This window comes from Felis catus, chromosome D4, assembly GCF_018350175.1.
Source record: "Felis catus isolate Fca126 chromosome D4, F.catus_Fca126_mat1.0, whole genome shotgun sequence".
Taxonomy (NCBI): Eukaryota; Metazoa; Chordata; class Mammalia; order Carnivora; family Felidae; genus Felis; species Felis catus.
This window is the reverse complement of record NC_058380.1, coordinates 17770197-17797970: the sequence shown is the minus strand read 5'-3', so window position 1 is coordinate 17797970 and position 27774 is coordinate 17770197. Positions and strand designations below refer to the sequence as shown.

The 27774-nt window shown below is 43.7% G+C and overlaps 1 protein-coding gene across 8 annotated transcripts in view; it reads right to left on the bottom strand.

Annotated features, from left to right (window-relative positions):
• PCSK5 (proprotein convertase subtilisin/kexin type 5) overlaps positions 1 to 27774 on the bottom strand; it is a 461238-nt gene that overhangs the window by 357906 nt on the left and 75558 nt on the right. For all 8 annotated transcript variants that reach the window (XM_023243354.2, XM_023243355.2, XM_023243356.2 and 5 more), the window contains one exon: positions 12909 to 13022. In XM_023243354.2, the coding sequence (XP_023099122.2) occupies positions 12909 to 13022 (114 nt within the window). The remainder of the gene's footprint in view (positions 1 to 12908; positions 13023 to 27774) is intronic.

Here is a 27774-nt window from a genome sequence, read left to right as displayed (position 1 = left end):
TAAATAAATTAGAGAAACAACTCTTCATTTACATTTTCATCCCTCTGCTATCAATTCACAAAGCAGATTAGAATACAAAAGGCTCTGAGAAGTCCTGCGGTAAAGAAACATTTTAGGTTTGTTCAAACCAGTGTGTCCCAAACCACTTGACTTTGGAGCTATCTCTCAGCAATCCTTAGAAGCAGTGCTCCCTCAGAAACAACTTTTGTTAATGACCGTGGAAGTCCTTCATTTGCCTGAAAAAGAAATCCTACCACGCGCCATCACTTAATTTCAGGCACTTCATTTCCACATTAGAAATCTGAGGTCGAGGCAATCAAATAAAAGATTCTAACTCGACACCAAAAAGCTTAACTATACTTGCAGGGGTCCACGGTACTTGTGAGCATGCCTGTATTACACTGGTGGTATAGAAAGTTAGTGATCTCCCAACCTGCTGTGACCTAGCAGAGCACACAACGTTTTCATATTTGTATCCCCAGCAGGTTGAATTATGTCTGATACAGAGGAGGGACTCAATAAATGCTGAAGGAATAAAATCATTACCAATTTACTTTTTTCTGTGGGAATTATTTTCCTTGCTGCTTTCCTTCATTTTTCCCTTCTGTTACACATTGAATTAATGCTTTTATTGAACAGTCTGGGGTAACTCCTCGTTCTCAAGTCCTGGGAGGATAGAATTCATTCACTGCTCATTAGCGTGTACAACCAGTTTAAATGATTTGTTCATTGCGCATTCCCTTTTACTTGTCCAGATTGAATCGGGTTTGATCATTACAGATCTCTTTAATCTTTTATTTCCTTGGACAAACTTCTACAATTAGAAATGTTTCTAAGTCCTGTTTTACCTCATCTTTCAAACTAATAAAGAATGGCAAGTTTAATACACTCCTTTCTAAAGAAGGCACATTAGAGGAAATAATTACAGGCTACTGTGCATAGACCTAGTGAAGTTAACTTCATCCCTTCCAAACAGAAGATGAATTCCCAGACATCAGGTTGCTGGAACAGATAATTTGGCCCCTCTCCCTCTATTGCCCGTACAAGCTAAAGTAACGCAGGTCTTTGTAATATTTTTCGATTCTTCCAATGACAGTGCAGAATATGAAATAAACTGTAACACGTTAATAAAAAAAAAACCCAATTATGATGGAATAATAGATGTAACAGGGGGGAATTTGGTCGGCATCCCTGAGAACAGAATTCTCAGCCTGAGAAAAGACACAGATGTAAGACTGATGGGGATAAACTGTAGAACTCCTTTCAAATTGGACATATCTGTCTAAACTCGTGGTAGATTTCACACATAAGAAGGCACATTTCCAACGCTGTTAACTAAAAAGCCCTAAAGACTAATCCAGTAATAGTGAGGATCTCAGCACTCATATTGTGGGGGGGTGGGGGGGTGTCTCTAAATATCAATTTTTTTTAAAAAGGAGGAACAAGGGGTCTTTGGAGAAATGGCTTGATTCCATTTCTGGAACAAGAAATACCCAAGGGGTGTATACAACAGCTTGTCGTACCGCACACACAAAAAAAGAATATTAGGGACATGTCAAAAGGACCTAGGAGCCAACAGGAATGCGCTCTCACTGACCAAAGATGGGGTACCTTAAAGCAATAACGTCAATGGAATAAAGCACATCAACTATACGTAAACCCATTATTTTGTAATAAAACTTGAAAACAAAACAAAACACCTCCCTGGTAGCTTTTGATGAATGCTAGGAAAAGAACCTCCGAGGCGACGGAAGAACTGTGGCACTGTACCTCGTGGTACCTACCAAGTAACTGATGAGAAGTCCCCCTTGATTAAAGTATTCCAGCCAATGAATGAAGAAGGAGTCACAGGAAGAGACCGTGACGATTTTGCAAACCCTAACGAATAACTAACGGGCCTGCGTGACAGTAGCTGCGAGTGTCCCAAAGCAGACAAGCTGTGCCTCCTGACGGAAGTGCACACCAACAACGTGGTGATCAGGCTCATCCTCAGCCTCTCGAAAACAAACGTGAACTTGGATCGAGCCTTCCCCTCCTACTACCTATCAATTTAGTGACAATATTAGAGATAGAACATGATAATAGACCCCATAAAAATGGAGTCAGCAAAATCTTGACCACACAAAGCTCTAAATGCCCTAGATGCTTCAAAAAAGGAAAAACAACCAAAAAAAAAAAAAAAAAAAGAGGTAAGCTAGAGATAGAATAAAAGCAATTTATGAGAAGTACCAAACGATCACAGCGTATGAACTCTGTTTGGACCTTAATTAACACATTACAAAGAAACAATATTAGGAGACCAACTAACACATTACAAAATAGAAATATTAGGAGACAATAGGGAAAATCTGAAAACAGACAGGGGAGTTGATACTATAAAGAAATTATCATTATTTTTTTACAAGTGATAATGGTATTATGATTTTACTGTGGAAAAAAATGGCCCTTATCTTTCAGAGATACATACTGTAATATTTAGGGATGGAATGAAGTGGGTGAACTGCTTTAAGATAATCAAGTAGAGGGGGCAATAAATGAATGGAGATTGGCCTTGAGTTGATCATTATGGAAGCTGGAGATGAGACATGGCGTTCATTATATTATTTTCTCGGCTTTTGCTTTCAATTTCCAAAGAAGTTTGTGCAATGCTTGCAGTGAAAGCCGGAGAAATAGGGATCAGATGTGATCCTCCACCTGGAGTTCAGACCCGGAATTTAGGAGTGTGTAAAGTGACAGGGACATAAGTTTCTGATCAGGTACGAGGAAGTGCTTTTGAGCTAAATTGTTCATTATGGCAAGACAGGGCTATCTGAGGAGAGTATACTTCTGGTTAGTAAAAATATACAAAGTGGGTACTGAACATGAGCTGAGGGCTTGCATTAAGTTATTTTTCAGACCCATTCCAATGTGGTGGTCTTGTAACTCTTTTTTCCGTACCTTAAAGACCACCTGATTCAGGGGACTAATTGCAAAAACACGCACAGCGTTGGTTTCTGTGTGCTTGTGTGTGTCGTGTGCGTGGATGTGAAGCAGAGGGCCCGGGATCCAGAGCACAGGCGTGGAAGAAAAATGAGAACAGGCGTACAAAACATTTAAGCAGAGCAGGAATGATCTAAACACAAATTTATGTAGCCCTGCTATGCTTAACTGACTACTGCTGAGAGTCCCGGTGAATTTCTTTTCGTTCACTGAAAAATAAAAATGGTTTCTCTATCACTAGGTAACAAACCCAAACATCGAGCTTTAAAACACTAATTTAACTGGGTTTCAGGAAACCATGCAAAGAGATCATTAAAAGAACACAGTCCTATGCTACCGGGCATCATTTTCTTTACTTCAGACATGCTAATTTAGTCTGTTGGGATCAGAACTTCCAGCCCAGTAGACTTTTTACAAGGGTCAAGATTCGACTCAACAAGAAACTAAAAGACAGACAAAAAAAAAAAAAAGCTATATTTCTTCCAAGTAGTGTTTAAGACTATTCCATAAATCTTGTACTAAATATCTGAATAGACACCATCCACACTGATGTTTTTTCTCCCCTTAGCATAAAGGAAAGAATTTTTTTTTTTCAACATTTATTTTTGGGACAGAGAAAGACAGAGCATGAACGGGGGAGGGGCAGAGAGAGAGGGAGACACAGAATCGGAAACAGGCTCCAGGCTCCGAGCCAACAGCCCAGAGCCTGACGCGGGGCTCGAACTCACGGACCGCGAGATCGTGACCTGGCTGAAGTCGGACGCTTAACCGACTGTGCCACCCAGGCGCCCCAAGGAAGCAATTTTTTATTGGGTTCTTCTCTTAATCAAAGAAAGAATAATCAAGTGAATGAATTCTTCACTTTGTCCACATCCTCTCCCATCACGAAGAGCACCTCTACAGTATAACCCAAGTTTGATTCTGACCTACTCAATTACATAATCAAATCCTCTTTCTGGAATTTCTAGTTTCATTCTACTTCTCTCACTATACTTTGGCTTCCTCTGTTGTGCAGAAAGCCTCTCAGCATGTACCATTTGCATATTGGATTAGCCACTGCTAGCCTAGAATCCCATCCCTAGGCCTTGCCAGTCTAGCAAGGATTTTCTTACACTTGAGAAACTGGAAAAATCACATTGATGTGCGTGTGCATTCTATTTGAAGACGGTTATTACTTTCTCTTCCCCAGGCAGCTTGGGTGTTTTGATTCTCCCCATCACTGCAATGCTAAAAATGATTCCTTTGACTCTACTGACTTCCAGCCAAGTTCACTGCTAACCAAAATTAAGGAAAAATAGCATTCCAGATGCCTCAGATAACTGTAGCATTTGAATTCTCAACACAGGACATTTGAAGGCATCATCATCTTTTAGAATGAGCCAACTCAGTTCTATGAATTTGGAAAATTTCAGATGAAGCCTCAGCGACTGACCCCCTCTCCTCATTTTCTATCAACATTTATGGAGTACGTACAAAGGAAATCCTACTTATTGGCAGAGAGATGGTAAAACAGGCCGGAAGTGTGTGCTTTAATCACCGGAACTAGCCCTAACTCAGCGTGAAAAGTCATGAGAAGGAGGATTTCAGAGGAACCGTTTGACAAAAGAACTTGTCCTCAACACACTAAGAAGACAACTACAGATTGAGTGAGCTTAGGGGTCCATGCTATGTGCTTTCTAAGAGAAAATGAGCTACTAATTAAAGAAAAGGTTTGACTAAAATCTTGACAAACACAACTCTGTTGCTGTTAACAGACCCTTCACCACGTTAGAGTAGGGCCCAAAGGACCAGGCTACCCACGTATTTTGACTCTGTGAAAGTGAAGTTGAAAAGATCAACTACCAGAATGGAAGAAGTTCTATCTTGCTCAAGGAAATTCATAAAGATTGTAATAATTTGCACCTGGCGGGAATAAATAATATCTGAAGTGATTTTTTTTTCAGGTAGATCGCCAATTACTAGCCTCTTCTAAGCAAAATAACTCAACCTTCTACCCATAAACTGCTTGCTTACTCTTCATTAAAGAAGGCACTGTGGTCAACTTACTATTTCATCCTTGGTATCCAGAACACTGTAAGTGCTGGGGAAAAAAAAGCCATTCTCTAAGTATGAATGAATGAATGAATGAATGAATGAATGAATGAATGAATGAATACCTGCCTAACACGAACTCTGATTCAGCTAGATTTTTCTAGTCTGTAAAACAAATATGGACCATACTTGGGATTTAGTTTGCTTTCTTCGGGGGGAACACTAATGAATATTTTTCTTCAGTGTTAATTTATTTGTTCAGTGAACACAAAGTTTTAATGAAGCTGGAGCTATTATTCCAACCCAGCCACGTTTGCGTTCAGCCCCCCTAAATACCTTGGTTGGCAGCTGCAAACTTGGGACTTGGGGAAAGTTCTCACCATTCCTTCATCAAAATGTTGCATGGTGCCTAAGTATTTACGCAAACGATATGGTCTATGCTAAATACCTTCCAAGTGTAGGGAATTTGGGTATGCGGTAGACACTGGGTATCTATACAACCACCCCTAACAAAAACCCTGAGCACGGAGTCCCTAATGAGTTTCCTTGGTAGGCAACATCTCGCACATGTTGTCACAATTCATTGCCGGATGAATTAAGTGCTTTCCGTATGACTCCACTGAAATCAGTCTCTTGGATGCTTAAGCTTTGTTTCCTCTGGACTTTGTGCCATGTGGCTTTTCTTTTTGCTGATTCTGTGTTGTATCCTTTCACTGCAATCAATTATAGCCATGAGTGTGACTGTATGAGGAATCATGTGAGTCTTCCTTGTGAATCACCGAAGCTGGGGTGGTCTTGGGGAACCCCAACACAGGGGACACGGCGAATCTGAAGTTGTAAGGAAACAAAAGCGCGGTCCGTCAACAGCGGGGAGCTCGCGGGATAGGGCTGAGCTGGAAAGGAAGACACGGGCCCATTGGTAGTGCATGCTCTCCCCTGACCCAGTATCCAGTTGAATCGGCCATGTGGAACCAGAGGGCGGTAAGCAGGAGTGAACTTAAGAAAATACACCGAGTCCAGATGTCTCATTTTTTTTTTTTTCACATGGGCTAAGGTTGATCTAAAATACCTTTCTACAGGACACAGAGCTGCTTAGAAATAAATACTAGAACACCAAACTCATGCCTAAGCCCCCACTAGGTCTTCCCAGTACATCTTTTGCAGCTTGGCTGGAGTCTGCCCTTTCTCAGAAGACCACCTGTTTGCTTCAAGATGTGCCACATGGTTGCAGATTTGCACCATGTTGCATTTTCAATTAAACCAGCTAAATAGGGTGTTTTAAAAGGACGATTTCCAAGCTGCCAGGACAATAATGCCACAAACTCCACCAGATTTTATTAGAGTCAAATGACAGTATAAATCATTAGGAAGATGTGTGCCAACCACAGAAACAGCAATGTCTCAAACTCTGGGAGTACTGAACACCATCCAGTTGGCTGAGAAAGAACCATGTGGCTTAAAATCACTTTTCACAATTACTATCCTAGCTAGTTCATAGTTTTGGGCAGATATGCCCCCCATGCATAGTCGAACTCAGCTAATTTTCACTCTGCTGATCGACAAATATAATTTTTTTGCCCTCAGAAAAACCACCCAGAGAGCTTTCATGAAATCTCGGGGTGGTACATCAAAAAAAGGGAGCCCATTTATTAGAGCCTGGCTTGAAAGATGCGTATTAAATAGGCCACCCTCTACTCATCACAGAGAATTCCACTGTACTAAGACGACAAGTTTGGAATATCAGTCATACTAACTGCAAGATTTCACAAGCCCTTCTTTACTTTTTTCTTTTCAATTGAGCTTGCCTTCTACAAGGCAAGAGGGGGGGAAAAATTAAGTTATTAACTACGGGCTTGTCCAAAATCATTACTAGTTCTTTTTTTCCCCAAAATAGATTATTTCTTAACAGTCAGACAAGAGATATCGTACAACGCTACATCAATGCCTCTACATAATAAAATATTTACATGGCTAAAGGAATAAAACCTTTTCTATCAAACTTAGTTTCTCACCCAAGTTTCATTTCCAGGTGGTTTTCCTGGGATTGTTCATCAGTAGCCCAAGCGCTGCATTCCATCCATGGATGTGTATTTTAGGATTTCAAAAAACGCAAACTGAAGATCCCTCCCACAAACAAGAATCTGCCAATAAAGGGCATCTCCCCCCTGCATTTCAAATTCAGCATCTGTGCTAACTCTGTAGGGGAGGGAGGGATGCTATTAGGACAGAGCTCACGGAGGTGGGGGGGGTTCAACGGTATCATGTTCTATTCCTCAGTCGGGGGGTGGGTGGACAGGTATTTGTGGTATCCTTAGAAGTGTCTCTATACCTGAAATATTTTACCATAACTTAAAAAAATATCTAAACCCCCTGAATTTGTTCGATTGGCATTTCCAGACCCTTGAGAGGCACCTTACTTAGCCTTGGTGTCTCTAGAGTCCAGCTGAATTTTCTTTAGTAGGGTCATAATGATCCGTTATACCAGCCGGGTACGTTAAAACCCTATCGTACCGAATTCCCACAGACTTGGCCAAATCTTGGTGACCTTTCCTGTCAGATAACCTTTGTCTGCGGAGCATCTTGAAAGAATATAGAAGCCAAGCATATTTCCAATCAATGCAAGTAAAGTAAAAATATCTTCTTGTATTAAAGCTGCCAGCTTCCCAAAGAGAAAATGTTATAACAGAAAGGTAGAAGATCTAGAAAAACAAGTTAAATTGACCAAGCGTGCTTTAAAATGTCCCTTAAGTTTAAAAACCCCTTCTTACCCCAGCTGATAGTGGGAATATGGAAGCTGGCTGTAGTCATATAAACCTCGTGTCTGAGGTAGGGTAGGACAAAGTGGTCTCAGGCGGGTCCCGGGACCCTAACGTCCGCATAGATTGGGAACCTGTTAGAAATAAATGCAGATTCCCAGATCTAGGCTGGGGGTGTGTGTGAGAGGGGTAGACCGCAAGCCCTCCAGATGATTCTGACGCCCGCCAGTTTGAGAACCATGGATGTCAAGGTTGGGAGGCCGGCCTCAGGGCTCAGAGCAACTGGCTTTAAACACCAGGGCTTGCCCCTGATAAACAGTGGGACTTTGGACAAGTTACTTCATGTGTCTATTCTTTGGGTTCCTCATCTGTAAAATGAAGATAATAATAGGTCCCAGCTCACTAGAAACCTGGCAGTAAGATAAAAGTCTGCCAGCATGCTTGACATATCCTGAGCACTCAAAGGTGAGCAATTATTTTCTCTCCTATGTAGATCACCAAAGAACTGCTTTTGTTCCAGATTACTCAAGTGTTTGTTTGATTAGCATTTGTGGAGCATTTATTACTTATCAGACCTCAGGCAACGAGTGACACAGGATTCCTACCTCGCTGCCGTGCTTCTCAGTCCCGACTGCTTAGTAGAATCACCCAGTGAGCGTTGATAAAATACCCCCCACTCAAGCCACACGCCCCGAAACATAAAGAATCTCTGACGGGGGGGGGGGGGCAAGCTTGGGTGTGTTTTTAGTTTTTGTTTTTTTTTTTTGAGAGAGACGAACACAGACAGAGCATGAGTGGGGGAGGGACAGAGAGAGAGGGATTATGTACATAATCCCAGAGAAACTTCTGGAAGGAACCCCTTGTCCAGCAAACTTTCACTGGCGCTTAGATATTCCCCTCCTGCTTTACTGATCTCAGGAAGCACAAATCACGGTTCCCCCAATCCTCGGTGCCTGCCATCTTGGCCGGACAAAGAGCAGGTGCAGAAGTCTGTCCATGGAACAAGAAGTGAGTGCTATTTTTAGGATTGCACTCTCCCAACTCCTGGAAGCCTGAGCACAGTATTTCAGGACAGAGGAGTAATTATACGGCCATCGTCTCTGTAGATGCAGTTGGAGATTTCCCCGGATATATTGCCCAAGCTTCCAGGCCAGACATAATGGTTTCACACACCAGTTTCCAGGGGGAGGAGCCACAGGGGCAAAGCTTTTAAATTAATTAAAAGAGACACCCAGGCACACTTCATGCCATTCTTTAATCTCCACTCTCCTGTGATAAATACAGAATGACAGGCCGGGGCCCAGGCTAACGAGCTAAAGGCAGGACCCTATGGAGGCTCGCCAAGCAGCCCTCAGAAACACTCCAGCAGGGCCCAGGGTCCAGAGAGAGGAAGAAGAAAATCAGCACCTTGCTCAGCCGGGTCACCGATGTGTCACCAGAAGGCTCTGAAAAGCACGTGCTGGACAAGTGATTCCCCCTCTTCCTTGACTAGCAGCAGTTTAAACAACAGACAAGAGGAAATAGCATGTATTTCCTTTTAATTGCAATTAAAAGGTCAGAGAATAATAACAGTAAAGATTTACTGAGGGTTTTCTAGTGTCAGAAAAGGCACTACGCTAAGGGCTTCTCATGTAGTACTTCATTTAATTGTGGCCACCGGCTTCCCAAATGATCCTCACCTCCTAGTATGTACATCCACATCATACAGTTCCCTCACACACGAAATCGGAGCTGGCATGTGGGGCCGATAGAAAATTCCAGAAGAAATGGTCTGTGACTTCTGAGGTTGGATAATAAAAGACATCACTACTTCTAACATGACTTCCTGGATTATTTGCCCCGGGGGAAGCCAGTGCCATCTCAAAGGGACACTCAAGCAGTCCTCACCACAGGATGAGGCCAATAACGAGGCCACTTGCAAGCAAATCCTCCAGCTGCAGCCAAGCCTCTGAGTCATCCAACCGAAGTCCCAGACGCCACAGAAAGAGAAGCCGTCACTGCTGGGCCCTGTCTGAACAGGGCCCGTGAGCTGTTTGCAAAATTAAGTTCTGTGATTTGTTACACAGCAATAGCTAACTCATACATAAGAACCAGATACTTTCACGTTACAGTTGAGGAGAGTTCGAGGTAACTCATGGGCACAGTAAGTGAAGCAATGGGGATGCGCATCGAGGTTGGCAGATTTGAAGTTCTGGCTCTCATCCCGTCCCGTTACTCCTGACAGATCAACTTAAGGTACATAACCTCTTCCGCATCCCTTTTGTTAAGGGAAAAGCAACCATTTAATAGGAAGCTTCGAAACTCTTTAGTTGTTCCAAGATACTTTGTTCATCCTCTATGGCACCCACTACTCTGCCTTGAATTTTAGCCGCTTCTCTGTGGATAGATTCGAAGTTCCTGGAGGGCTGGAGTAGCATCTTTCTTAGGATAGTGCTTCTAAGTAGGAGAAGGGTGGGGACAGGATGCCGGGTCAGTCCTATGGACTCCCATCAACCTGCCTGGTTTGTCAGCACTGCTCTACCGCGTTCGGGCTAGGTGATTTTAACGTTTGTTTATTTTTGAGAGAGAAAGAGAGACGGAGTACGAGCTGGGGAGGGGCAGAGAGAGCGGGACACACAGAATCCGAAGCAGGTTCCAGGCTCCGAGCTGTCAGCACAGAGCCGGACGTGGGGCTCAAACCCACGCACCACAAGATCATGACCTGAGCCACCCAGACGCCCCAGGCTGGGTGCTTTTAGACAAGTCATCTACGTTTCAGGAGCCACAGGTTCCTTGCTCTTAAAACAGGGCCAATATCCACACACGCACTTTCGCTCACACTACATGAGAAACATACTCAAAGTATTCAGCACATCGCCTGGCACACGGTAAGCGCTCCGTAAACACGTCACCTGTGTGAATTACCAAACAGGTATTGAAACATAGCCGACGTTGAAATGCCCGAACAAAAGTTCTTCCCTCAACCTCTCCTGACCATGCAAAGGGAATTTCCAAAGAAATAGCAACGGTTCTTGGGGGAGAGGAGATCTCGCTCTACGGGTACTGAAACCTTCGGAGTCCCCAGGCTGGCCGAGGTGCTAATGCCTTGGCCATGCTTCCTCCAGAGCCCAGGCCAGCCTGCCGAAGCGGTAAGAAGGTCAGGGAAAGCTGCCCCACACGTCCCCCGCTCGCTGGGACCGGTGCCAACAGCACACTAGCTCTTTCTTGCACGAAGAAACGTAAGGCGACGAGGGTCTCCTCTGCCCGGCCTCATGAACAGCGGTGGAGAGGGATTTCTCTCCCATCCCCTCTCTTAATCCCATTATATTCTTATCATCTTGTCAGCACCAGACAGAGCTCCCCAGGTCCTGCCAACACTCTTTCCAATGCCTTCCCAGGTGGCTCACTCTTCCTTGGTCTTGGAGCTAACAAGCTGTCAAGGGTCCTACTGTCCCTTCAGGTGATTTCTACTCGAATGCTGTTTAGAGTCCCGCCTCCCTTTGAACTTAGCTTTATGGCTCCCGTGTTTTTTTTTGTTTTTTTTTTTTTTTCTTTTTTGGCCTGAAAGAGTTTTCTATGTACAATTCTCTCTGGGGTTCCGAAATATTTCCACGACCTTCTACGTCTGGGGGAGACTAAGAAAAACGAAATTGGGAGAAAAGCCAGCCGCTTTCACCCACCTCAAAATAAGCACAAGTTCCTGGCATCGCGAGGCACTAGGTCAGATCTTCCGGGGGGGTAGAAGTGACTTCGCTCCTGCCCCAGTGTACCAAGAGTACGATTAAAATATCGACAGCAACGAAACAAAGCGCCAAGGGAAAGGTGCCAACGCGCCGCAGAGACGGAGGGCCCAGGAGAGCGGAGGAAGGGAAGAGGGGACAGATGAGGACAAGGGACACTTGGAGCAGTCGCCTCAGCATGGGCCCTGAAGAAGGGGTGAGTCCCCACCTAAGTCCATGGCGAAAGGCAGGAAGAATAGCCGGGTGGAAAGAATGAAAGGCACAGGGGCAGGAAAGTATGAGACGGGCCCACAAAATGCTACGGGTTTGCAGAGAAGCAGGGACAGGACCGCAAAAAATAAAGGAAGTTAAGGGAAACACCCTAGCAATAGCCAGCAATGAAGACTTTCAAAAAAAGAGGAAGGTAAAGGTCTCTTTGTAGATTATAGAGCAAACCGGGGACATGGGGATTTCACGAGTAAGAATAAGTAACGTATTTCTCAGGGATCACGAACATAAAACCCTAAGACTAGAGAAATATATATATATATATATTTAAGTTTATTTATTTATTTTGAGAGAAATAGAGTGAGCGCAGGAGCGTGCACACATGTGAGCAGGAGAGGGGCAGAGAGAGGGAGCGAGAGAACCCCAAGCAGGCTCCGCGCTGTCAGGACAGAGCCTGATGCAGGACTCAAACCTATGAACCGTGAGCTCATGACCTGAGCCAAAACCAAGAGTTGGCCGCTTAACTGACTGAGCCACCCAGGTGCCCCAGAGAGAAAGAAATACATTTCCGAAGGAGGCAACGGCAGGTGAGCAGGTGGACAGCTCTACTCAACACTTAAGCAAATTGCCCTCACTGAAAGTTTCTGCCTGAACCAATGAACTAACTACAAGTCACATACTTTCCAGCCAGTCTTTCCCTTAGTTTAAAAAACCATTTTCCCTAGTGTTTAAAAACCATTACCTAAAGTAAGCAAGCACATATTAGATGACTTAAGCCTGGAATCTGCTACTTACCAGCAGAGTCATTTCAATGACTTCTGAGAGCCATTGTCCATTACCCAGACTGGTTTTTAGGTGGAGGACACATGTATCAGAGAGGAACCTGATCACGGATAGGTCTAAGGGTGCCTGTCTGCACCTTAGTATATTTTTCTATCCTCTGGCCCAGATGTAGAAAGCTACACAGAGTAAGCGCTCCAACAGAAATTCTGTGAATCCAAACTCCCTTCTCTTTTGCCTTAGAACCAAAGAGCAAAGTTCCAGAAAGATCCAGAAAACAGCATGGTCCATCTCCATATGGCTGGACCATAGTCCAGCCAAATCTCATATGGTGGGTCTCCTGGAACAGGAAACCATCCCTGGTCACTGCCTCTGTGTCTTTCCAGACCCCACAGACGTCCCCTGGACAACACAGCCCCAGGCCAGGCTTCCTCACCATATACCACATGCTCGGCCACTTGGGATCGTTGAAGTAAGTCGGCTGGGCACGGCTGAAGTCATAATCCCTCTTTGTCCGTCTTTTTACCACTTGCTGTTGGATCCACTCCACCTGCCAAGAAGAAGGACATTTGGTGAGCGCTCAACATCCACCACGGTTAGCACGACATCAATGACGGTCTGAAGCACTTCCCATCCTGAGCCAACTTGGTTCAAGTCACAGACTTCACGCTGGCAACGAGAATCTGAGCCTCTGCTCTCAGATTCTTTAGAAACCCAGTTCTCCTTTATTTACTTACTTTTATTTTTAATGTTTATTCATTTTCGAGAGAGAGAGAGAGAGAACATGAGCATGAGCATGAACAGGGGAGGGGCAGAGGGAGAGAGGGAGACACAGAATGAAGCAGGCCCCAGGCTCCGAGCTGTCAGCACAGAGCCCGACGCGGGGCTCGAACCCACGAACCGTGAGATCGTGACCTGAGTCAAAGGCGGACGCTCAACCAACTGAGCCACCCTAGTCTTTCATGACATCATCATCCCTATCTCTCGACAACATGCTAGCTTTCTGGCTTCTTCAGAAAGCATGTTTCCCTCACAATTCTTTTTTGCAAGTTGACAGTGTTAATTTTTTAAGCTCATTTTTTTATCCTTACTTCATCTAAGGGTCAGCGAACTTTTTCTATGAAGGTCCAGATAATTCATATTTTAGGCCTGCAGGCCATTGACCTCTCTCGCAACTACTCCTTCCGCCCTTGTGCGCCACAGACAGACAGAAATGAAGGGGTGTGACAGTTCCAGTAAGACTTTCTGTAGAAAAACCAGTGTCAGACTGCATTTGGCCCACGGGCCTTGCCTTACACGACACATCAAATGTTTTTAATGCTCTGGGATGGCACGGCAAATTTTAACATTATCCTGGGATCAAATCCTCTAGGATCACATTTTTTTTTTCCTTTTAAAGAAATGGCTTCCTACAACATAGCGGAGTAGAAACAGCAATATTCGGGGAATCAGAAAACCAAAGCCCTAGACGGGTCTCTGGCACACAATTAGAGAAATCGCTCAATTTCCTGAGCCAGAGAGGCTCCGTGCCAGCTCACATTCAAACTCCCCACACTTGGGAAAGTCTTAAATATTTAGCCACAACGTTTGCTTCAACAAGGCAACTGAGAACTTTTGAGTTGAATACAGTATGGTAACCTAAATGGAAGAACTACATTATGGAGGTGTTTTTTTTAAATGTTTGTTTAGTTTTTGAGGGAGAGAGAGAGAGAGACAGAGAGAGACAGAGTGCGAGCGAGGGAGGAGCACAGACAGCAGGAGACACAGAAGCCAAAGCAGGCTCCAGGCTCTGAGCCATCAGTACAGAGCCCGACGCGGGACTTGAACCCACGAACCACGAGATCACGACCTGAGCTGAAGTCAGGTGCTTCACCGACTGCGCCACCCAGGGGTCGCATGGGGGTGTTATTTAAAACAGGTAATCATTATGGCAACATAAAAATAAACAATTTCCCTTGTTTTTTTTTATTTTTAAAAAATTTTTTTTAACATTTATTTATTTTTGAGACAGAGAGAGACAGAGCATGAACAGGGGAGGGGCAGAGAGAGAGGGAGACACAGAATCGGAAGCAGGCTCCAGGCTCTGAGCCATCAGCGCAGAGCCTGACGCGGGGCTCGAACTCACGGACCGCGAGATCGTGACCTGAGCCGAAGTCGGACGCTCAACCGACTGAGCCACCCAGGCGCCCCAACAATTTCCCTTTTGAATGGTGCATCTCAAATGCATTATCAGCCCGGGTGGCATTCTACAAGTTGTTCCTAAATTCTCCTTTGTTTGATCTCCCCTGGCCATAGCTTATTTAGCCATAATACTCCAAAATGTTCTGTTCTACCATTTATCCCTTCTCTCCACAAAGGGATTAAAAATCGAGGGGAGGGAGACTTTGTGGTGCACTGGTGATTCCGTTTGCACCCATTCAGTAAAGATTTCAAAACCACTTTTGCCTACTTGATTAAAGATCTCTGGAGGAGATACGAAGGTACTGATTACCAGGCTCAAGGTGCACGGTTATAAACAAGGTACGAAGGCCAATAGCCAAACTAATAAATTTCTATGACTCTCCCACTGAGAAAATCTATTCAACGAGGCTATTGGTATGTAAGATGATTCGAATAGTGAATTCCTAGTGATAGCACTAACAAGGCAGACAGAATTACACAGCCTCCTAAATAAATATAAAATCCGTTTATGACAAGGAGCCCAGCTAAGCATCATACGTGTGCCTTCTCCGACAGGTAATTCAGGCAAAATGATCAGTCCAGGAAAAAAAGCTAATACGTGAAAAGTAATATTCTCCAAAAGGAAAGGTTTTCCTGTTCCTGTTTCAATTCATGTAGACTAAGGGGACCCTCCGGCACTGGCACATTCTACTCCCACACACATCCCCAACATCATACCTTGTACACTGGACAGAAGAGATTGTGTGCATTTCTTTAAACTTTAAAGAAACAGTTGTCTTTAAACAACGGTTATCAGGGATGCTAACAGGGATCTTGTTTTATCTTTGACTCAAGAGACTGCTCTTTAGAAGTCACATCGAAACTAATGCGGCGTTAAAAATGTGTGTACTTGTTTTTTTTTTTTTTTTAACGAAGAGGGTAATTTTTAAGCGGCTGGATTTCGAACAATACAGGGAAAAAATCGATCTCTTTCTCAATCAAAGTAGAGCAGCCAGCATGGGCGTGCATGCACTGTTTCTATTTCCAGGAAACATTTTAATCTCTTCGTTTCAAACAATCTTTCTAAGGAATGAGTCTCATTCACCCACTTGTTCATTCAAAAAGCATTAAGTGTCTCTTCTGCACCAGACGCTGTGCTGGGAATATAAAGATGGGTAAAAATAGTCTTTGGCTTTGAAGGACTTACATTTTACCAAGAAATAGTTAGCAAGCATTCCACAGTTTTCCACTTCATAAAAATGTAGTCGTCTCCATGAATGACATCTAGCACTCTGTTAATCAGGCCATTTGTGAAAAATCTGATTATGCAAATTAAATCCGCGATCCTTAGTCTTACCGCCCAAGTCACATCGCAGCAAGACTAGATCAGTACACATGCGTATGCTAGGGGAAAGAAGGCCGCAGATCCGTTTAGATGGAACTCTCTCTGGGGCGCCTGGGTGGCTCAGTCGGTTGGGCGTCCGACTTCAGCCAGGTCACGATCTCGCGGTCCGTGAGTTCGAGCCCCGCGTCGGGCTCTGTGCTGACGGCTCAGAGCCTGGAGCCCGTTTCAGATTCTGTGTCTCCCTCTCTCTCTACCCCTCCCCTGTTCATGCTCTGTCTCTCTCTGTCTCAAAAATAAATAAACGTTAAAAAAAAAATTTAGATGGAACTCTCTCCAAACGAACCCTCCATCGGCAGTGGTCTTTCCTAACAGAACCTCCATAAATTCTCAATTGCCACCTGTAGGTGTCCATAAACCAGAAGGGGTCAGATCCCCCAGCGTGGTTGCAAATAGAATACCAGAGATCAGAACAAGTCTGTTCGGGGCAGGGGGGTGTGTATCACTGTTTCTACAATGACACTGGGAGTGTGCACTTGCCCTAAATGCACACACAAACACAAATGGACAAATGTGGAAGGAGTTATGTGAGGAAACCAAGTGCCAGCCATGTTCCTAGATGAACTACAGGCACTAAAATAGAACCACGTATCTTACCAAACAGCATCTCTTCTGTAATTTTACCAAACAAAAGTGCTTAGTTATAGGGCGCGGTGGCTAGAAGGTGACACAGCGAGTTGGCATCGAGATGGGGCTTTAAGTCACTGTCTGATCACAGGGCTGAAATATTCAAGAAAAGTACAGTGGGTTGTTTTTTTTTAGCGTCAGATGCCATGTATTTTGTCTTGGTATCTAGGAGTATGAGTATATAGCCCTACATTTTTTGGAAAGTGGGAAGAACACCTCTTGGATCAGAAGACTTCTATGACTGGAAAGACCATATTTCTATTTTTAAACCATTATCCGTATGTCTGCCCTTAAGCCCTTTAAGAAAAAGCTCAGAGGTAATGCATTACACAGACTGCACTTTTTGCCAAGAAGCCTCAATGCACAGAAAAGATACTTCGAAATTCATTTTCATAAAATTATGGTCAGCCCAGGAAACAAGGAAAACCCTGTGCTCTCCCTCCCTGGTGTAACTTCTGAAAGCTCGATTTCTTATATTAAGGAACTACAGTTCATCCAGACTGTAAAAACCACAGGACCTTTGAGATCATCAGTGTATCCTCCATGAACTTCAACATACGTGTGCTCCAGGTTATAAGGACAGTCCCTTCCTCCACCCACAGACCTCGTCTCCCTATATGGTCCAAGTGGATCTAGGCATCCACTGCTTCAGCATCGTTGCCGAAAGATGTTCTCTTTCATCAGATTTTACTCGTCAGGCAAAGCACGTTCAGTGATAATTCTGGGCAATCCCCCCGCCCGACATCTCAGCTGAAATCCTGTCTCATTAGTTTGAAATTTAACAACTTTCTGAAATAGGGTAAAAAAAGAAGCTATATGAATATACGTGATGTGACTTTTATATCAATATTAATCAAAAGCTATGATATCACAAGAAAGATAAATACTGCAAGGCATCACTTATATGTGGACTCAAAAAAAAAAAAAAAAAAAAAGCCAGACTTGTAGAAACAGCGGAAAAACGGTTGCCAGAGGCTGAGGGGTAAGGGACATAGGGCGGGTTAGTAAAAGGGTACAAACATTCAACTGTAAGATGAACAAGGCCTCAGGATCTAATGTATGACCGAAGATTGAATGTAATAGTAGTTGATAACACTGTATCATACAACAGAAATTCGCTAAAAAAGTAGAACTTAAGTGTTCTTACCAAAAAAACATGGATATGTATACATATATATGGTGATGAATATGTTAATTAACTCAATGGAGGGAATCGTTACATTTTACCTATAGATGATCATATAATCACTACAACGTATACTTTATTTTTGTTTCACTATATACATAGTTTATTGTCAAGTTAGCTAACATACAATGTAAACAGCGTGCTCTTGGTTTTGGGGGTAGACCCCACGATTCATCGCTTACGTACAACTATAATGTACATTTCAAATATCGTACACTTTTGGGGCGCCTGGGTGGCTCAGTTGGTTAAGCGTCTGACTCTTGATCTCGGCTCAGGTCATGAACTCACATTTCATGGGTCTGAGCCGCACATTGGGCTCTGCATTGACAGCACAGAGCCTGCTGGGGATACTCTCTCTCCCTCTCTCTCTCTCTCTGCCCCTTCCCTGCTTACTCACTCTCTCAAAGTAAATCAATAAACTTAAAATGAATGAATAAATAAATAAATAAATATCTTAGAATTTTATATGTTGATTATGCCTCCATGAAGATGAAATTTAAAAAGATGTCTCATTCAGGGCGCCTGGGTGGCTCAGTCAGGTAAGCATCCGACTTCAGCTCAGGTCATGATCTCTCCCGTTTGCGAGTTCAAGCCCCGCATCTGGCTCTGTGCTGCCAGCTCAGAGCCTGGAGCCTGCTTTGGATTCTGTGTCTTCCTCACCCTCTGCCCCTCATCTGCTTGTGCTCTGTCTCTCTCTCTCTCAAAAATAAATAGACACACACACTAAAATAATAAATAAGTAAGTAAATAAATAAATAAATAAATAAATAAAATAGATTAAAACTAAGGATTGAAATATATACTGGGAGCAAATGTCTACAGATTTCCATGGAATGGAATGGAAAGTCAAGAAGTCAACCCTAAATATATAAGAATATAGTATATGTCAAGGGTGCCATCCTAAATCATGCGGGGGAAACCAGATTACTTTGTAAGTGAAATCAGTCTAACATCTTACATCAGGATAATTTCAACTGAATGATATTAAATGTAAAATTAAACAAATGCAACCATCAACGCGTCCTGAGAAATACAGGAGATTTAAAAAAAATAATCTTAGAGTGGAAGATGCTTAAGTATGATGCAAATCAGAAAGGGGATTTAGAAAAAGTGACACATTTAACAAAGTAAAAAATAAATCTGGCACGACAAAAAAAAAAAAAAAAAAAACAACCAACCCTTCAAAAGCAAGGCAGAAGACAAACAGGGAGTTTCCAGCTCCTACCAGGGACAAGAGGCTATGTCCCTAATATACAAAAAGTTTCTCCAATCAGTAAGAGAAAAATTCAGCAGGAAAACAGGCAAGGACAGGAGTACAGTAATCCTGAAAAGATAAATCGAGTTTTTAAACACATAAAAATATGTCTAGCCTCACGCAGATAAAGACAAAGTAAATGAAAATGACGCCAAGATATCACTTTTTCACCTTTCGGATATAAACAACGTGAAGATTGGTAACATCCAATGACTAGGGAGGTCATGATACAATCCTCATTCTCCTATCACAATGATGGGAACGTAAACCTGTCCAACTCGATGGAGCATAAGTGGACAATATCTACGAGAATTCGACAAGAAGTAATTCCGCTTTTAGGAATTGACCCTACATCCTTATTTACGCATGCAAAGATGCAAGGGGGCTATTTACTGAAGCACTGTAAGTAATAACTTCCAGCTGTAAACAACCTGGATGTGTACGGAGAGAGATTACTAAGCAATGACATATCAACACGATGAAGTACAACGCAACCATAAAAGAGAATGTAACAGATTCTATTAGGTAAAATAGAGAACAATCTCCATGATCCAGCTTAAAGTGAAACGAAAGAGAGAGAGAGAGAGAAAGAGAGAAAGAAAGAAAGAAAGAAAGGAAAAGAGAGAGAGAGAGAGAGAAAGAGAGAAAGAAAGAAAAGAAAGAAAGAAAGAAAGAAAAGAAAGAAAGAAAGAGAAAGGACAGTCTATGAAGAGTACTACAATTGTTGCCTTTATCTGAAGTGATCACACAGAAAACTCTTCGATGAACACTGGTTGCTTCCTGGGATATAAATGATTGGGATACAGACGTAGTGGGGAGACCCTTACTGCGTGCCCTTCAACTTTGTTACCTTTTGTACTACATGAATATGTTACCTATACCAACAATTTATAAAATTTTTTTAACATTTATTTATTTTTGAGACAGAGAGAGATAGAGCATGAACGGGGGAGGGGCAGAGAGAGAGGGAGACACAGAATCTGAAACAGGCTCCAGGCTCTGAGCTGTCAGCACAGAGCCCGACGCGGGGCTCGAACTCACGAACCACGAGATCGTGACCCGGGCTGAAGTCGGACGCTTAACCGACTGAGCCACCCAGGCGCCCCTACCAACAATTTAAAATTTCTTTCAATTTAATAGGTTCCATTGGTTGATTACTATCCTATAATCCAGTGATTTCAAATGTGACTGCCTGCGTAAGTCACAACATGCGTTTTGGGTTTTTTTTAAGAAATGCGAAAAACAGTATACAAAAAGCATCTCGGGTGGCTTTGTAGTATGTTTTAACGTGAAAGGTATTTTTTAAAAAAGGTGGATAAATAGCAAATAGAAGTGACTGGAATGTGGGAAACTTGGTTAATAATGTTGGATTTGCCACCAGCCATCGGTGTGACCTTGCAAAATCTTCATGGACACTTTTATATGAACAATGAGACAGGGCAGACAAAATATGCCCTCTCGTCTCCTTCTAGCTTTGAGATTTTATCTGTATATTCTATTTTCTGATTTGACTGGGAATAAAACGCTTGTGCTATGTGCCATAGAGGTGAATAGGCGCTCTAGTTGATAAATGATCTTAAGTCATTCCGTGAAGAAGGGAGATTAATATTTAGAAAGGAGTGTAGTAAATTATATTATTCCTTTCATGATCTGACGAAGCAGTTGCCAGGAAAGAAAATACGTGGCATTCCATATTTCGTATCCTTTTTTTGGGTACCGTCAACAAAATAGCGGGGAAAAAAGCACGTAGAGAATTCTCCCCTCCTTTTTCTTCTCTGACTTTGAAAACAAAACATGCAGAGCTGCCTTGATTTAAAAAAAAAAAAAAAGTGTCAGTTAAATGCATCACGGCTACGTGCTTGTTCATTGTGGAAAAGAAGGGTGGATAAAGACAATATCGTGCTGTCAAGCTGCTCTCAGGCTCCAAAATCTGAAGCCGACATATCTCAGAGTTTTCTAGAACTCTGAGCCACAAAACAGAGTTAACCGGTGATTCAAAGGATCTCATAAAAGTATGTGTTCAGAGGAGGGTATTCTAGTCTTGAAACCTTACTCCAGTTAGTAACTAAACTGGTCATTAGTGAGTTACTCAATGTTGACATTATTTTTTGATTGGAGTCACGCTTTAAAAAGAACGAGTCCAGGGCGCCTGGGTGGCTCAGTTGGTTAAGCGTCCGACTTCGACTCAGGTCACGATCTCGGGGTCCGTGAGTTCGAGCCCCGCGTCGGGCTCTGGGCTGATGGCTCGGAGCCTGGAGCCTGCTTCCGATTCTGTGTCTCCCTCTCTCTCTGCCCCTCCCCCGTTCATGCTCTGTCTCTCTCTGTCCCAAAAATAAAAATAAAACGTTAAAAAAAAAATTAAAAAGAACGAGTCCAATTGTTTGAAGTCTGCATATTCCAGAGAGCTACTTGTGAACAAGATAAGCATTACTGCTTATCTGATGGAGGGATGTCACTCAATGTGCTTGGGACAGGTACCTGGAATCCTCTTTAATGACTGCCAACATCAAAGGCTTATATTAGAGAATCATCTACTCGGGAATACGAGGAACCACACCATTTCTGGAAGGTCACTGATAAGGAAATAAATACCTTATATGCACTCAGAACAGTGTAATCGAAGACAATACAGGCCCAAGTGAAAAACTTTAAGTGCCGAAACATTTTACCATTAGTCGGCTTTCTCCCACAGAACCAAACTCCTAGAAGTGTGCCACGATTTAATCCCATGCTCCTTTGTTTGGTGGAAAACTCATGGTATTATTGGTCCAACTGCATTACTTACTTTCAAAGAATTAAAGTCCTATTTCTTGGGGTGCCTGGGTGGCTCGGTCGGTTAAGCGTCCGACTTCGGCTCGGGTCACGATCTCACGGTCCGTGAGTTCGAGCCCCGCGTCAGGCTCTGTGCTGACAGCTCGGAGCCTGGACCCTGTTTCCGATTCTGTGTCTCCCTCTCTCTCTGCCCCTCCCCTGTGCATGCTCTGCCTCTCTCTATCTCAAAAATAAAATAAACGTTAAAATAAATAAATAAATAAATAAATAAAAAATAAAGTTCTATTTCTCACCTTAAACTATTCCACTGTTATTCTAACTTCTAAATGTTTAATTTCCTAACTTGCTCTCCGTTTTTTTTTTTTTTTCCTCCTCACTTCTGAGAAGATGATGTGTGAACAGGAAATACACACAGTTGCATCCAACTAAAGCAGTAAAATTTACGCCCCACCCTCAAGGGCCTTGCGTTCATTTGTCTCTCCAGTCTCAAAATACTATATAAAGTACTACTACGAGGCGGGCACTGTTCTGGATGCTGCAGAATGGCATCGAACAAAATAACCAATTTCCCACCTCACCTTCAGGCAGTTTCCATTCTAGTTGAAGATGGACCATAAGCATGCAAGTAAATAAAAGATTGTGTACCATTTTCTCATGGTGCAAAAAATAAGTAACACAAGATAATGGAGATTTTGACAGAGGGGGCTCTTCTAGGTAAGGTGGTCAAGAAAGGCCTCTTTGACAGAATTCTGAATAATAAGGACCCAGCCATATAAATGACTCAGAAGAAAATACTATAGGCAACGTGAATCGTTAATACAAAAATCCCTAGGGTGACCAGAAGTCTGTACTTTTGTCTACAGCTCGTCCATAGGCCACAGATGTCTATGGTAATCTGGTCAACTAGTTCTGGGCTTGTCGGTGGCAAAAATATGATCTCGAAGAAAACACACGTTCAAGGTGGGCATGTCCCCAAGGCCCCACCAGTTTCTCAGCTGATGGGAACAAACTCAGCTGAAAGAAGGCTAAACAAGGCCCTCAGCAGCGGACCCTCTCGCCTATATCTAGGGACTAGTTAGTTCCTATAAACTTGTCCAGTAAGGTGCTCTGACGTAGATTCTGACCGTTCAACCGTTACATCAAAACCCCCAAGTTCAATGTAATCTAAACACCAGAGAAATTATTACATGCTTTCTGGGATAGAAAGGGTCCCAAGTACAAAGCAGTCAAGCATAAGGGAAGGGTAAAGGCATAAAACGTGGAACCTACTGCTCTATAGATCTACAGAGATGGGATCGTTTCCCCCACCTCACCCAGTCTAAATCTCAGAAGCAACAAAATCAGTGTCCACAATTAATGTGGATAAACGCAGAAGAATTAAGGAACTGTCGACATGGGTCGAGAACCTGGAACGTGACAGCAGATACCGGCAATCAGTTCAGAACCGGCAAGGACCAAAGGCTAAATAAAGTCGATGGGTCCCACGGTGCTAGTGATACATTCTCCCAGTGACAAAGAGCATCGCCAACATTTTAATGGTCAAGGACTCATCCACAGTCAAGGCACACCGCAGACCAAGTGCGATTTTAAGAGCAGTCATGGAGGGGGAAATATAAAGACCAAGCAAAGGACTGGAAACCAACTAACTCAAAGGTAAGTAAGAAAAGGTGGCAAACTGATAAGAAAAAAAATGCTAGGACATCGTTCCTTAAAGAAAACTTGTTTTTAAGCATTTCAATGAAGGCTTTGCCCATCCTGGCCACTAGTAATAATACCCATTAGCAACAGTTTCTTCCGGACTTTCAATAACAATATATTATTTTTGCTTTATCTTGTCTTTCTAGGAAAGTTCATCTTAGCAGATTTCAGGTTAATTTTCCCATTGATGGGTCACTCTCTAAACATTCTTAAAATCCCTTGAAGGCAAGATACGTATTTCATATTTGTCTCAAAGGTAATGCATTTGTTTCTTGAGACAAGTCGAATTTGTTCTTTCGGGCGGGGGGAGAAAGCTTCCTATTCCTACTCATGCCAAAATGTTTTCCAATGGGTAAAACAGAATTCAATTTCTGTTAAAAAAAAAAAAAAGTGTGTGTGCACGCACATGTGCACAGATGCACCCAGCACATGGGATGCGGTTATTAAAACGAAAAACTGGTCATGTGAATTCATTAGAATCCTTGGTGAACGGCAAGATTATTTCCAAAGAATCTTGCGTATTCTAACTTGGATTTCAGTTTTTTTTCTATTTTAAACTTTAGGATAATTAATTTAAGCAATGAGAGGAAACTTGAAAACGATTTTGATTGCTTGAAAGTTTGAAAAGGAAATAGAATTCTGAAGTATCTAAAATTAATCCTACATGTCTAAATGCCACCCAGGGTTAAAGTCACACTTTTGATTAAATGCAATCTTAATTCAGGGATTAAACTCGAACAGCACATAATTCCCTCCAGCTTCACTCTGGGATCAAGATTATCACTGCACTAAAAATACAGTGGCATGACTTCATTCTATATGTGTTTGTTTTTTGAATAATCTTCCTCTAAGCATTTCGAAAGCCAGGGCAACGGAATAAAATCTATTCGACATGTAAAGTAAGTTACATCTCATTCTGCCTTAGTAACGTTTGAGACGTCTGAAAGAATGCCATTTTACCTTAAAACTAAGTGTTAATCACTCGATGGATTTTGGTTCTCTTTGACCAGTCCTGCAACCCTGTGTATCAATCGTTCAAGATATTCCCAGACCCGTACTCGCAAAAATTGGATGCCCTTGCATAGCAAGTGGATACAAAGACGAGCATTATTTTGTAGAGAGGGGAGAAATTGTTCAATTCAGCTGAGATTAATATGAAAAGGGGCAAATGCTGGCAAAGGAAAGGGCGTCAATCTCATTATTTCTCCACACAGAGGACATGGGGTGATCTGCTAAATCTCAAAAGTATGTCAGCTTCTTGCCCCTTCATTCCATGGCTCACAAACAGCGATCGTGAAAGTTATATTCACATGGGGGGGGAAATACTCTCCCCTAGTGACTAATTCGGCTCCAGTGCACATATGGTCTTATTCTCCTCGCTATTTCAATATAAATAACAACAGCATTTGCCTCTCAATTTCCATGGGCCCTACTGCTCCAATTTTGATCACAGTGAAAAAAAATCTGAGGGGGTGGGAGGGGGAGTCCATAACTTCAGAACTGGACACGTAAAGTTTTAATATCCTCAATTTAATCCTTTTTTTTTTTCCCCAACGTGAGGCATTCTCAATATTCCGGTAGCTTCTGATATTTAACCTCTCTCTTTGAAATCTCGTCATTGTCAAGATTTCAAATCTCAGAGATCAAGAAACTATCGATTATGATGCTGGTGAGCTCTATAGAGCTATGAGTCAAATGTAGGGGGTGGATTAGAAGTCAAGGTTTTGGGGCACGTGGGTGGCTCCGTCGGCTAAGCGTCTGACTCTTCATTTTGGCTCAGGTCATGATCTCGCAGTTCGTGAGATCAAGCCCTGAGCTGGACTCCAAGCTGAGCTTGGAGCCTGCTTGGGATTCTCTCTCTCTCCCTCTCTCTTTCTGCCCCTCCCCTGCCCACGCACATGCGCACACACTCTATCGCTCTCTCTCAAAATAAATAAATAACCCGCCCCCCCCCCCAAAAAAAAGTCAATGTGTTTTCTTCCTCCTGCTGCTAGGAGATAAATATGCAATTTTAGGAGCAAATGCATCAAGTGTGCATAAGCACTCTACATTCTCGAGGTTCATCTAAATGGTTCATCTGAAATGAGCTCGAAAATCCGTAAGTCAGTAAATGTGCAAAGTCACCGGTGGGGAGAATAAAGACCCCCCCCTGCTCCCCGCCATGGTGGAGTCCCAGAGAGCAGAGAGATAGGAGAAAGGTCAATCTTCAGAACGGGTCTCTGACTTGGGTTTCTATTATATTCCTTTTTTTTTCCCCCCAGAACTCTAACCTTATAGTTGGCAGGGAGGGCAGGGGTGTTTTGCAACGAAAACACTGGAATTGTGGCAGCTCTTAAACACCATCATCACCCTCTGAAATATTTAGCAAACAGCTACTTTGGTCAGGGTGGGGGAGAAGCATGCCTTTGAGCCTCAGGGAAAAATACCGTCCAAAAATCCCTGGGCCAGACGGGAAAGGGATTGGCATCTTCTCACCTCGATCCAGTTGCCTGAAGCAAACCGAATGTTTTCTCAATCTCGGGCCTGCTCCCTCACCTCGGAAACCACGGATGAGGCTTCCAGCAAGGTGGTGCTTGACAAAACCCGCAGGTCAGCGCGCAGAAACGTCTGGAGCTGGACCCGATGGATGAGGGCACCGGCCGCAGCGGCCGCCTGCCCCCCTCGAGGGCGAGGCGGAGCCCGCTCCCAGCTCCTTGGCGGCCCGCATGTCACAGCAGACGGGTGCCAAGTCACTCCACCGGGCCTCCGGCTCCCTGAACTCGTAATTCATACCCACCACAGTCAATTACAGGAGCCCCGGGGCCGAGGCTTCAGGAAGGAGGGAGAAAACACGTTTTCATCACTGTCATCAACCCTGACACATTTTCAGCGTGAAGACCCGGGAGCTGCAAGTCTGTCCCATCAAGCTGCCTTCTTTCCTGCTGTGTGTTCTGGATGGCCCAGCGGCCACCCCCTCCCCAACCCCCCCCCCCCCCCAGTCTGTTGTGTCAAGTTCATGGGAATCTGATGCATTTACTGCTCCCGCGGGCAATTCGCAGCAATTCTCTCTAGGCACCACCCCCTCCTCCAGGGGGTTCCACTCTGGCACATTGGGGCTGGCAGCCGGCCTGGACCACGGTCCCAGAAACCCTACCGAGTCTCGGCCACTTGAGGAAGGGCCGTCAAAACCATGGCACCTGCGAAGCACACTTCCCAGGGACGTCGTTCGGTAGGACGCTTAGCAGCGCGGTGTCCAGGTGAGGGAAGGCACAGGATGACAAGGGACACGAAGGGCTAGCCTTTGAGGATTACGCCTGGATTTCGTGGCGGTCCCGCAGTGGGGGTGAGGGCAGCCTCTAGGACTTTCTCCCGCCCCCACAAGCAGCCTCGTGGTGCCTTGCCCAGAGCAGGTACCCAGTACGGGTTTCCAGAAGGAACGGCCGCATTAACTACTCTTTCAGAAAAGTGATACTTGGGAATTCAGCCATTCTCCAGCCCCACACATGTAAGGGAAAGCAGAAAAGCCAGCTCTAGGAGGAAGGAAAGGGGAGGGAAATAATTTTATGTCATTTTCAGATGGGAGCCTCTGGATTTAGGCTCAGGATAAACCAAGGAAGTGACTGTTTGCTGAGCTAAGGAAGAAATCACAGAGGGAACGCTGGTGGGTTTTTCCAGTGCTTTGATTTCCCATGGGTGGAGACATCCTTGGCCATAAGACTTGGGAAGCACGACCATCTGTTTTTGTTTTTGTTTTTCATGCTCTGTACAAAATAAAATCTACCTATTGTTTCTTTAACGCCCCCCAACCGTCCCATGAAAAGATCATCCTTTTACTAGTGGGGAAACTGAGGCACAGGGAGACCAAGTCACAGGACAGCAGGGGACCTGAAGTCATCCTGATTAGGTAAATCCATGCCAACGTCTGTTTCTGCGGAGCATAGAGGTGCCCTTCTCAAATATCCTCTCGGCTGACGGGAACAGGTTGGGGGTCCCATCTTTTTTCTCCCCCCTTTGGGCCGTCACAGCATTTCTAGGCCTGGAGCTTAGTCAAAGCTGATCCCATTGCTATAACTAGAAGCTTTACTGGGTGAAGGGCGAAGGAAGGAGGGAAGAGAGGACAGAAAATGGAATAATACTGAAGCTTTTATTGCTATGCAAGGAATTGTACAGGGGTCTTCAATTATTCAGCTGGAAGCATTTTAAAATGGGTTCAGACACTCATT